Genomic DNA, 13512 nt, shown 5'->3' on the forward strand with positions numbered 1-13512 from the left:
ACCAGAAAATATATGTATATGTATATAGTGTGTGTGTATTTATTCCCCCCCCCACACACATACATACTGTACATGCACACATACATACATGAAGGCACAGTATACCTAAGTGCACCAGAAAAAATATATATATATGTCTATATAGTGTGTGTATATTTATTCCCACACACACATATATACATGCACACATATGTACATACATGAAGGCACAGTATATCTAAGTGCACCAGAAAATATATGTATATACAGTGTATTTATTCCCACACACACATACATACATGTACACATACATACATACATGAAGGCACAGTATATCTAAGTGCACCAGAAAATATATGTATATGTATATAGTGTGTGTGTATTTATTCCCCCCCCCACACATACATACTGTACATGCACACATACATACATGAAGGCATAGTATACCTAAGTGCACCAGAAAATATATATATATATGTCTATACAGTGTGTGTATATTTATTCCCACACACACATATATACATGCACACATACGTACGTACATGAAGGCACAGTATATCTAAGTGCACCAGAAAATATATGTATATACAGTGTATTTATTTCCACACACACATACATACATGCACACATACATACATACATGAAAGCACAGTATATCTAAGTGCATCAGAAAATATATGTATATGTATATAGTGTATGTGTATTTATCCCCCCCCACACACATACATACTGTACATGCACACATTACATACATGAAGACACAGTATATCTAAGTGCACCAGAAAAAAAAATTGCTCAGAAGAAAGGATAGATTTTGAAAATGACTCTAAGGTTTCTACGCACGAGCCATAAAGAAAAGATTTCTTCACATTAAACAAATACAGGAAAAACAATCGAGGGGACTATCCCAAATGTATTCTCACACAGAAATAAATTGCACAGAGAGCGTTTCCCTTTTAGGATTGCGAGGTAACTTTATTATTTGTATGTAAAATGGAGGGCTTTTCTCCTCCCCTGTAAGAATCTATCCTTACAAAACAAGTGTCTACGAATCAAAGTCCTTAGGACTGATCCTTCTGTAATTCATTTCAATTTGCTGCTCACGGCACACATCTCACAAGGAATGGAGGAGTCTTGGAGCCACACAACAGTCAAGCTTTCTCAAAGCAAATGCACACAAAAAGCTTAAGTGCTCCGGTCAGTTATAACATGAAGTTATCTTCCGTCTCTAAAAATAGGCGGCCGAAAATAAAGATTTTAAAACTACAGTAATTAAACGCAAACCGGTCATTGAATTATTGGACCGCGATGCTATTATTTTATCATGTGATGTGTAGCAAACATGTCAGAACCTCCAAACTAAACAACAACCCTTGCTTTAAACATTTTTTGTTGTTTTGGCAAACATTAAATTAACCCAGTCTTGCCCTATGGTTTTCAATTGCCTAGCTGCCCTCTAACTTTGCTCTTTCAAAATCAGAGGAACCATCGCAGTTCCTGAAAGATCTCAGATAATTCTCCCCAGATAGTAGAAATTACTCTCTACTGTCTCTGGCAGTGATTCTGTTTTCTCTCTGATACGAATGTTTTTGAAGGGGAAAAACGCTGTTATATTTGGAAATGTCTCTTTATGGATGCTGAAACAGACACCTAGAAATGGAACCTTTCATAGGAGAACATGGAGGGGGGGGGACTTTATTTTGGGAGAAAGGAGAAATTAATTTAAAAAATTGCAGTCTGCAGTGACAAAGAACTCTTAACGTGACAATTGTGCCTATGTAAGTTCTCGGTCATCCAGGTCGTGGTGGTCCCAAAGGTGTTTTTTCAAGAGACAACTGGATTTTCTTTGTTTTTTCTGAACCGAAGAAGCTTCAGGCAAGAAGCAAACAAAAGAAAGAAAGAAAGAAAGGGAGAGAGAAAGAAAGAGAGAGAGAGAGAGAGAGAGAAAGAAAGGAAAGAAAAGAAGGAAGGAAGAGAAAGAGAGAAAAAGAAAGAAAGAAAGAAAGAGAAAGAAAGAAAAGGAAGTGAGAGAGAGAGAGAAAGAAAGAGAGAGAAAGAGAGAGAGAGAGAAAGAAAGAAGGAAAGAAAGAAAGAAAAAGAAAGAGAAAGAAAGAAATAAAGAAAAGGAAGAGATAGAAAGAGAGAAAGAAAAAGAAAGAAGGAAGGAAAGAAAGAAAGGGAGGGAGAAAGAAAGAAAGAAAAGAAGGAAGGAAGAGAGAGAGAAAGAAAAAGAAAAAAGAAAGAAAGAAAGTCCAGTTGCCTCTTGAAAAAAGCACCTTTAATGCACCTTGAGCGTTGTGCATTAAAATGCAGACTGTTGGTAGGGTAGGACTGGAGTGGTCTCTTCCCCTTGCTTCCTCTCTAGGAGGGAGGAAGCGCTAACACAGCTACTTGGTCTTTTCTCAACTCGTGGCTCTGAAGTTTACAAATTTTCAAGCTGGGCTTTGGGAGGCTTTCCATTTACAAGATCTTTCATGGGTCCAGCGTTCTAAGACTGGAAAGCCAATCATGGCACAGATACTAGTTGCCCTTCTCAGTGAGAAATTTTCTGGGTAAAGGCTTGGTTTCACTTGGGGAGGAAGATGAAGTTCTTCAGGAGAGACCTGGAAAATTTCATGGTCACGTAAGTTCTCCACCAAGAACCCCTCAGCCTGTATATTGTGTAAGATCCACAAATCTTACTTGATGTTTTTTTTGTGAGAAATTTTCTGGGTAACGGCTTGGAGAAGAAGATGAAGTCCTTCAGGAGAGACTTGGAAAATTCCACGGTCACGGAGGTTCTCCACCAAGAACTCTTTAGACTGTATGTCCTGTCAGATCCTACAACTCTTACTGGATGTTTCCAACTCAGCAGTACCTCAAGTAGACATCTGAGTGTTTCTGTTGGAGGCTATGGCAATCGTGTGGTCTTTGCTTTCTTAGCAACCATTGTGTGTGCTTGGGAAAGGTAACAATAATTGCAGAAAAGCTGTAAAGGAGGGGTCACTCCAAGGCCAAATGTTCCTCAAAATCGGAGAGCTTTGCAACATGGAAGAGGTAGGAAATTTCAAGCAACAGCCCATAACTATAAGCGAAGCTTCTTTACATTGTTGTTGTTGTTGTTGTTAGTTGCGAAGTCGTGTCCGACCCATCGCGACCGCATGGACGATGTTGCTCCAGGCCTTCCTGTCCTCTACCATCTTCTGGAGTCCCTTTAAGCTCATGCCTCCTGCTTCAGTGACTCCATCCAGCCACCTCATTCTCTGTCGTCCCCTTCTTCTATTGCCCTCCATCTTTCCCAGCATTAGGCCCTTCTCCAGTGAGTGCTTCCTTCTCATTAGGTGGCCAAAGTATTTGAGTTTCAACTTCAGGATCTGGTCTTCTAAAGAGCAGTCGGGGTTGATCTCTTCTAGGACTGACCGGTTTGAACGCCTTGCAGTCCAAGGGACTCGCAGGAGTCTTCTCCAGCACCATAGTTCAAAGGACTCAATTCTTTGGCACTCAGCCTTTCTTATGGTCCAACTTTCACAGCCATACATTGCAACTGGGAAAACCATGGCCTTGACTATACATTTGTTGGCAGGGTGATGTCTCTGCTTTTTAGAATGCTGTCTAGATTTGCCATAGCTTTCCTCCCCAGGCACAAGCAGTCTTTTAATTTCTTCTTCTTTAGATAAGGACCCTTTTTATGACCTTCAGTGTATCTTCATTTCTGAAGGTATGTCAACAAAGCAACCATTCTGTGTCAGAAATGAGTGTAAAAAAAAGCTTATTCCTGCTAGTCTGAGTAAAAAAGAAACAAACAAACCCAGGACATATGGGCTAAATCAGTGGTTCTCAACCTGTGGGTTGCGACCCCATTTGGGGTCGAACGACCATTTCACGGGGGTCGCCAAACAACGCAGTCCACCATTTTTCCCCCTTTTCCTTAGCTTTGCCACTCCTTTTTATTCTATTGGCTTTTGAAAGCCAATAGAATAGACTCTCTTGAATAGAGTCTAATTCTATTGGCTTTCAAAAGCCAATAGGAATTGTCCAGGCTGTCTCTGCCCTGCTGAGCCCGCCAAAAGTCCCATTCTGCAAACGGTGCTGCAAGGTGTCTGCAGCGAAGGCGAGCTGTCTGGAAGTTTCCACCCCTCCCTGCTGAGCAACTACTAAAAATGTAAGTAAAAGAGGGCAAGGGATGGGAGGTGGGAGGCCGGCGGGTGCAGGGAGGGTTGCTGGCCCCCGTGGGGCCCGGCGGGTGCTTTACTTCCCTTGGGCTGGGCCAGCTGGTGGCCCAGCCGGTGGTCGCTCTACGCCGTCGCTGCCCCTTGCCAGCTACACCTCGGCCGGCGCAGGGGGCGGCACCACGCATGCGTGGTGCTCCCGGGCAGGGAAAGTCCTCGACTTACGACCGGTTGGGTAGTCCTCTACTTATGACCGGTTGAGTAGTCCTCGACTTACGACCGGTTGGGGGTCGCGGCATTAAAAAGGTTGAGAACCACTGGGCTAAATAGTTCTTGATGGAGAACTTCAGTGGCAGTGAAATTTTCCAAGACTCTCCTGAAGGACTTCATCTTCCTCCCCAGGGGAAACCAAGCCCTTACCCAGAAAATTTCTCACAACACTTTTTCCTTTACTAAAGTAGTACACAGACATTTTCCACTGTTGTCTCCAAGGGAAAAAATATACTTTCAGTCTCCAGGAGCTTCCATCTAGGTTCTTGATTCTGCTTCCAGAGTCTAGCAGGGATAAATTTAAAATCTGTCTGGAGGAGCCGCTGATGGCAAATATACAGTAGGTGCGGCCAGCCCAGGATTTTCTATCTTTTTTTTCCAAGGGGTGGGGTGTTCCTTGGGAATATGGTTCTTCGGGGTCAAGACTATTTTCGGGCTTATATACCTTTCAAGATGATGGGGAAAATGTGACACTGGCTTTCATCAACTGGTCTGCCAGGTCTGGGTGGCTCCAAAAAGGATGTGGGGACTGCCCCACCCCATTCTATCACATACAAAAAAAAAAAAAAAATGAAAATAATTTCGGATAGCTGTTCTTTCGATTTCAAAGATAGAGTTTCTTTAGGTAAGAATAAAGACAAAATGGAAGAGCAAGTTTAGTTAGCTCTCAGCCATGACTATATAAGTCCCTAGATCGGGGGTCCCCAACCCCCGGTCCGTGGACAGGTACCGGGCCACGGCATGCCAGCAACTGGTCCGCACAAACAAGCAAAGCCCCATCTGTGGGATGCAGACAGCACACAGTTTAGGATGCAAGACATTTATTGTTATTTTATCTTCTGGCTACTGAGTTCACATTACCATCATCACCATCATTATCACACTCACTTTGGGAGGTTCAGTAGACTGGAGGGGCAGACAGAGAGACGACAGACAGACAGACAGACTAGCCCCAAAGTCATCCTAAAACATAGGAAGAACAGTTACAGAAACTGGGTATGTCTAGTCTGATGAAAAGAAGGACCAGGGGGGACATGGTAGCACCGTTCCAATATTTGAAGAGTTTCTACAAAGACAAAGGGGTCAAATTATTTCCCAAAATACCAAAAGTCAAAACAAGAAGCAATGGTGGGAAACTAACCAAGGAGAGAAGACACCTAGAACTAAGGAGAAATTTCCTAACGGTGAGAGCAATTAATCAATGGAATAGTTTGCTTTCAGAAGGGTCAAAGTGCCTTCAGAAGTGGGTGCTCCATCCCTAGAGACTTTTAAAAAGACACTGGACAACCATTTCTCTGGAATGATATACAGTCTCCTGCTCAAGCAGGGAATTGGGACTAGAAGACCTCCGAGCAGTTCTGGGATTCAAATACCTGAACATCCGGTTCTCTGCGTGGATGCAGGCCTGGGCCTCCGAGGCCTAGAATGGACTTCCGGAAGTGACATCCATGCACTTCCAGTGGGCTGTTCTAGGCCCGGGAGACCTCCTCCAGGCCTCCGAGGCCTAGAATGGACTTCCAGAAGCAGCATGGGTTCAGCCGGTTCTCCGAACTCAACAAAATTTAGCTACCGGTTCTACCGAACCGGTGCGAACCGGCTGAATCCCACCACTGCCTCCGAGGCCCATTCCAACTTCTTATTATTCTATGTTCTATGTTCGTTCAGGGAGTTTCTCTGGTTGAAAACAGCCAAGAACCTGAGGTCCCTAGGTCCCAACCACCACATCATACTTCTTCTTTTCCTTTCTTGACCATACATGGTTTTCAACGCACACCTTCTCTAGCTGGCATTGACAGGAAATGATTTTTGCAACCGCGCAGGCGCCCAGAGAGAACAATGTTTCTGACTGATGTAAGGCATTCATTCCTTCTTAGGGAGAAAAAGGCAGACCGCGTTAACTAAAAGCAGACTCTTGAACCTTGGAGCCCTGAAATATCCAGGGTTATTGTTTTACACCCAACACAAACTTTGTTTGCATTGAACAGAGCAAGGAAGTCACTTACCAATCACCGGTTGAGAATGAAGTTATAATAATTGTACTTGACTAGAAAATTGGGTGTTAGTTACACTCTTCATCACAAGATTTGCCAGAGGCACTCTCCACCATTCAAGCTAAGCAGCATTCCACTGACTTTGTATAAACAAATATGTCCGAGGATTTCAGATCCTACCAACCCTGGTCACTGGGGTCTGCACAATACAATGTGCTTTTTGTCTTGGGGGTCACTTTTTGAGCATCATAAATATGGCCTCATGCAGACAAATGTTATTTATTAATGTGAATGCATTCGTTACGTTATTTCCTTGGTTCGGGATGACTTAAAACAATTTAACACTTGCTTCCCCCTTGGTTTTTGTTGCCTCCAGTGACAGCAGAAGTATTTTGCTCTCTTATAAGTAGAAAGGGAAGTTATTTCCCTAAATGTTAGAGCCTGCTAGAAAAAGGAAAGTTGAAATGGAACGGAACTGTGTCAAATTTCTCAGTGAAGCCTGGGGGTGATTAAAACTGCAACAGAATTTCAACTGGGAAACATACCGCTGAAGTGTAATAGGTATCAAATAGACCAGTGTTTCTCAACCTTGACAATTTTAAGGCATGTGGACTTCAATTCCCAGCATTCCGCAGCCAGCATTGCTGGCTGTGGAATTCTGGGAGTTGAAGTCCACATGCCTTAAAATTGTCAAGGTTGAGAAACACTGAAATAGACCAAAACATGGCACTTCCCAAACTTTGCCAAGTCAAGGAAGGTATAAAGGCAAAAAGGTGTCTTTCAATCAACCAACAAATGAAATGTTTATTCAAGTGAGGACAACAAACTGGCATTTGTTTCGCCTGCCTAATAACAACTCCCTGGGGACTAAAATCATCAGGACCAGCAATAAACAATTATTTAAATACATCAGAAGCAGGCACCAGTGGAGGCAGGGGACTGATCACAGTTAAGGGGAGGATAAAAACTTGAGAAAAGTTGAATAATTTATTTGTACATGTTTTCAGAAGTGGCAAACAAATCTCTATCCTTGACTAGAGATAAACAGGATGATGATGATGATGTTGACGATGATAATAATAATAATGACAAAGTAGCAACAATGGCGCATTGGAAGAGCTGCAAGAAACATCATTTGCCTGTAAGCAAGAACTGGTGGGATCATAAAATAGAGAAAGTCATAGAAAATGATAAAATTAAACTGCTCTGGGACTTTAGAATCCAAACAGACAGGCACCTGCAACATAACACCCCGGACTTAACAACTGTCGATAAGAAAGACAAAAAAGTCTGGATAGTGGAGGTGACAGTGCCTGGAGACAGCAGAATAGACGAGAAAGAACTGGAAAAGATAACAAAACACAAAGACCTACAAATAGAAATAGAAAGACTGTGGCAAAAGCAAGTAAGAGTAGTATTAATAGTAATAGGTGCCTTGGGTGCAATCCCAAAACAACTGGAGCACCACCTGAACACCATTGGCATTGACAAATTCGCCATTAGTCAATTGCAAGAGGCGGCCTTACTGGGAACTGCTTCCATCCTGTGACGATACCTGCAATACCATCAAACATCCACATCTGCCTATCCCAGGTCCTTGGTAAGGACTCGATAGGTAGACAAAAATGCCAAATCCAGTCTGAACATCTGGCTGACTGTGCGATGATCCTCCATAACAACAACAACAATAATAATAAAAACCCAGATACAAGCAACAACTGACAAGACAGTATTTTTTAAAAAAGGAACAATAATTAACTTGGCAAAATATCTGTGGTGTTTTCTTTAAAGAAAAGCTAGTTGACATATCAAAAGGCTACCAGATCAATGTTAACTCCACTTTGTGGGAGGAAGAGAAATGGAGCACAGTACAAACCCACTTGGCTTACATTTATTCCATGTTAATTTGGTGGTAGGTATGATAACATATCAGAGGATAAGACCCCTTGAAAGAAACACTATTCTGGAGGACCATTTAGGTGGCCCTGGGAAGCTGGTTCTCAAAAGCAGCTTCACAGGAACCTCACAAGCTGCCTTTACTGTGGGAAGTAAACTTGATCGGTTAAGGCAGAATCCCAAGAGTTATTTCAATCTTTTGGGTATGGCACCGTCTCACGTTGATTCTATTGGGCCAGTGATTTCGACAGACAAAAAAAAAAAAAAAAAACCCAACCAACCCACCTATACAATCTGCTATAGCTGCTGAAAGAGCCTGTTCAATCTTGGCTAGACCAGCGCAGATAAAGCTATCAAAGAAGGGGAAGGGCTTGGAGTCTTAATCCGATGAAGAACAGTGGAAGATAGTTTTGCCTTGAACAGCCCTCAGGGAAGAGGGGATAGTTTTCTCCAAGATACAGTGCCCAAGGAGAAGGCAAGAAGCAATGGAGAGGGAGGGAGGGAGAAAGAGAGAGAGAGAAAGAGGGAAAGAGAGAGAGAGAGAGAGAGAGAGAGAGAGAGAGAGAGAGAGAGAGAGAGACAGAGACAGAGAGAAAGGAGAGAGACAGAGAGAGAGAGAAAGAGAAAGAGAGAGAGGAGAAAGAGAGAAAGAGAAAGAGGGAGAGAGAGAGATAGAGAGAGAGGAGAGAGATAGAAAGAGATAGAGAGATAGATAGAGAGAGAGAGAGAGAGAGAGAGAGAGAGAGAGAGAGAGAGAGAGAGAGAGAGAGAGAGAGAGAGAAGAAACCTGAAATTAGGAGGAAGTCCCTGACCATGACTCCTGGAATTATGGGGGTTTTGTTACTGGACATTTTAAAAAAATAAAAATAAATTATCTGTCCAGCCTGATCTGTGAATTGCTGGGCAGGGGTTTGGACTGAAAAAAACAAAAAACAAAACCTCCATGATTTTTTTTTGATCCTGCACTGTTTTATTGCTCTCTACTCAAAAGAAAGCCGACATTTAAAATATGATCTCTCGGGGAAAGGTTTTTTTTTAAGCGTATAAAATTAGGCGCAAGCGTTCATACGCACATCCCATAAACAGAACATTTCCATGTGGCTCTATGGATCCACCCAGTGCTACCAGCCTCGCATGAAGTTGCTTCACTTTTGTATTGCCACTGATAATTCCATGAAAACCTCATGACATGCATGAAAACGATTAATCAACCCTCATCCCTTGCCAATTCCTTTCTTCAAGGAAAAAGGCTTGTTTCATAGCGGGCCCCTTTGTTGCACTTCCAAAGCTTTGCCATGGATCCGCTGTTTAGCACCGCTTTCATGGGAATAACGAAACCATAACCTTCTCCGTCGGGAAGCAAGGAGACAAGAGGGACACCAAGAACAGAGATCTGGGGGACTGAAGGATGTGGGGAGACGGAGAGTGGGCAACAAACAACTGGGAGGCCAGGCACAATCCTGGAAAACTCACAGCTGCAATGCCCATCCAGGATTTTGTGGGTGAAGCTATGGTTCCAGCAAGGGAGCATGGAAATTGCAGTCCAGTTTAGTTTGTTTGTTGGTTCCACTACCATGTATTCATTTATTAGAAATGTTGCTTTTAGCTCTCATTCCTCAACAACAACAATTTGCCCTGGTTGTGTTCTTCGCAACAGTTCACAATAAGCAGTACTAAGATAGACGCATTCTTGGAAAGCCCCAGCCTTCCCTTTATTGGCACAAATCTTCCTCTTTTTGAAGCTGTGCTCAGGGAACGGGGAAAGTACTTACTGTTCTAAAAGCTGGTCGTATTTGCTTAATGCATCTTTTTCAGCTATCACAGCTCTTTCTTTTTCAGTCACGGCATTATCTCTTGCTTCTCTTAAGTTTCTGAAATTTAAAAAAAAAAAGATTGCACAATAAACATTCCTTTTATTCTGAAGTATTTGCTCAAAAGGGATGATGCTAGTTTTGCGTTTCTGGTTCCAACATGCCATAATTTGATCTTGAAAGAGACTTTGTTTTTCCTTCCACCTCTTCCTCCCACCCTTAGTTCAATGTTTGATCCGTATCCAGGACACACTTCTCAAAATATACCTACCAATTCAGTCTTTCTCTGACAATGCACACACATATCGAAAAGGAGGAAAAAAGAGAGAAACCAACATTTATTTGCCCAGCTAGAGAAACTGGAGAAGATTTCAGTGTTCTGAATAGCCAAGCATCAAACTATGTACTGAAACTGGTCTATTATCGGCAAGTCACAGAGTGATTGGCTGTTGAGGGTGGGGCTGGTCCTGAAGCACCTGAAACCAGGACAAGAAGCAACAGATGGAACCTAACCAGAAGCAACCTAGAACTAAGGAGAAGTTTCCTGATGGTTAGAAGAATTAATCAGTGGAACAACCTGCCTCCAGAAGTTCTAAATGCCCCAACACTGGAAGTTTTTAAGAAAAGACTGGACAAGCATTTGTCTGAAATGGTATAGGGTTTCCTGCCTGAGCAGGGGGTTGGACTAGAAGACCTCCAAGGTCCCTTCCAACTGTATTGTTTTGTTATCAGACAAATCAAGTAATTTTCCAGCTGTGATGCGTGAAAAGATAGATGCTTGGTTAAATAAGGTTAAGACAATTTTGGATCTTAAAAGGGAATAATTATCATCATCATCATTATTATCGATCATCGCACAGTCAGCCAGATGTTCAGACTGGATTTGGCATTTTGTCTACCTATCGAGTCCTTACCCAGGACCTGGGATAGGCAGATGTGGATGTTTGATGGTATTACAGATATCGTCGCAGGATGGAAGCAGTTCCTAATAAGGCCGCCTTTTGCAATTGACTAATAGCGAATTTGTCAATGCCAATGTGTTCAAGTGGTGCTCCAGTTGTTTTGGGATTGCACCCAAGGAGCCTATGACTATTGGTACTACCCTTGCTTGCTTTTGCCACAGTCTTTCTATTTCTATTTGTAGGTCTTTGTATTTTGTTATCTTCTCCAGTTCTTTCTCTTCTATTCTGCTATCTCCAGGCACTGCCACGTCCACTATCCAGACTTTTTTGTCTTTCTTATCGACAATTGTTAAGTCTGGGGTGTTATGTTGCAGGTGCTTGTCTGTTTGAATTCTGAAGTCCCAGAGCAGTTTAATTTTATCATTTTCTATGACTTTCTCTATTTTATGATCCCACCAGTTTTTGCTTACAGGCAAATGATATTTTTTGCAGATCTTCCAATGCACCATTGTTGCTACTTTGTCATGCCGCTGCTTGTAATCAGTTTGTGCAATCTTCTTGCAACAGCTTACCAAGTGGTCCACTGTTTCTTCAGCTTCTTTGCATAGGCGGCACTTACTTTCTGTTGCTGTCTTCTCAATTTTGAGTTTATATGCATTTGTCCTTAAGGCTTGGTCTTGTGCAGCCAGAATTAATCCCTCGGTCTCTTTCTTCAATTTTCCTGCTCTTAGCCATTGCCAGGTTTTATTATTATCTGCTTTCCCAGCTATTTTTTTCATGTATTGGCCATGTAGTGCTTTGTCTTCCCATGCCTCTATTCTGTTCTTCATTTGGTCTTTCTTGTAGGCCAGTTTGGTCTCTCCAGTAGTTAGTAAGCCTTCCTGATATACTAATTTCAGTGCATCTTCATCATTGTTCTTCAGATATTCTTCCAAAGCCATTTTTTCTTCTTCAACCATCTGATGTACTTGTAGCATTCCACGCCCACCTATTTGCCTTGGTAGATAAAGTCTATCAATGTCACTGCGTGGATGAAGGGCATGATTCATTGTCATTATTTTTCTGGTCTGCCTATCCATTGCTTTTAGTTCTGCTTGAGTCCAGTCCACTATTCCAGCTGTGTACCTAATGACTGGGATTGCCCAGGTGTTGATTGCCTTTATGGTATTTCCTCCATTGAGTTTGGACTTTAAGATCTTCTTCACTCTCTTGATGTATTCACCTCTAATCTTTTTCTTGACTTCAGTGTGCTTGATGTTGTCAGCTTGAAGGATACCCAAGTATTTGTAGTACTCTTCCTCATCCAGACTCTTAATGTTATTTTCGTGGGGCATCTTGATTCCTTCAGTTTTCATTATTTTTCCTTGTTTGATAGTAAGTGTGGCACATTTGTCCAAGCCAAACTCCATTACAATATCTTGGCTATATATACGGACAGTGTTGAGCAGCGATTCTATTTCAGATGATGTTTTTCCATACAGCTTCAGATCATCCATATAAAGGAGGTGGGATAGTCTGGCAGATGTTTTTGATGTTTGATAGCCATGTCCTGAGTTATTCAGTATTGTTGACAGAGGAAACAGTGCAATAACAAATAGTAATGGTGATAATGAATCTCCTTGAAATATTCCTCTCTTGATATTAACCTCTCCCAGCTTCTCACCATTGATCTGCAACTGTGTCTTCCATTGTGCCATCGATCTTTGCACAAATTTTCTGATGTTTCTACTGACTCCTGTTATTTCTAGGCACTTTATTATCCAATCATGTGGCAGAGAGTCAAATGCCTTTTTGTAGTCAATCCATGCCACATTCTGGTTGGTCTTCCTTCTCTTGCAGTTTTCCAAGATCATTTTGTTGTTGTTGTTATTATTATTATTATTATTATTATTATTATTATTATTATTATTATTATGGATCATCGCATAATCAGCCAGATGTTTAGACTGGATTTGGCATTTTGTCTACCTATCGAGTCCTTATCCAGGACCTGGGATAGGCAGATGTGGATGTTTGATGGTATTACAGGTATCGTCGCAGGATGGAAGCAGTTCCTAGTAAGGCCGCCTTTTGCAATTGACTAATAGCGAATTTGTCAATGCCAATGGTGTTCAAGTGGTGCTCCAGTTGTTTTGGGATTGCACCCAAGGAGCCTATTACTATTGGTACTACCCTTGCTTGCTTTTGCCACAGTCTTTCTATTTCTATTTGTAGGTCTTTGTATTTTGTTATCTTCTCCAGTTCTTTCTCTTCTATTCTGCTATCTCCAGGCACTGCCAAGTCCACTATCCAAACTTTTTTGTCTTTCTTATCGACAATTGTTAAGTCTGGGGTGTTATGTTGCAGGTGCTTGTCTGTTTGAATTCTGAAGTCCCAGAGCAGTTTAATTTTATCATTTTCTATGACTTTCTCTATTTTATGATCCCACCAGTTTTTGCTTTGATATCTTTTGCAGATTTTCCAATGCACCATTGTTGCTACTTTGTGATGCCGCTGCTTGTAGTCAGTCTGTGCA

The 13512-nt window shown here is 41.9% G+C and overlaps 1 protein-coding gene across 2 annotated transcripts in view; it reads right to left on the reverse strand.

The window, feature by feature from the left end:
• The window catches only part of PIBF1 (progesterone immunomodulatory binding factor 1), a 99549-nt gene that overhangs the window by 60708 nt on the left and 25329 nt on the right, over positions 1-13512 (reverse strand). For both annotated transcript variants that reach the window (XM_039369725.1, XM_039369724.1), the window contains one exon: positions 10057-10155. In XM_039369725.1, coding sequence (XP_039225659.1) covers positions 10057-10155 — 99 coding nt within the window. The remainder of the gene's footprint in view (positions 1-10056; positions 10156-13512) is intronic.

The sequence above is a fragment of the Crotalus tigris genome, unplaced genomic scaffold, assembly GCF_016545835.1.
Source record: "Crotalus tigris isolate CLP2741 ecotype Arizona unplaced genomic scaffold, ASM1654583v1 scf7180000021207.738513, whole genome shotgun sequence".
In the NCBI taxonomy this organism is placed as follows: Eukaryota; Metazoa; Chordata; class Lepidosauria; order Squamata; family Viperidae; genus Crotalus; species Crotalus tigris.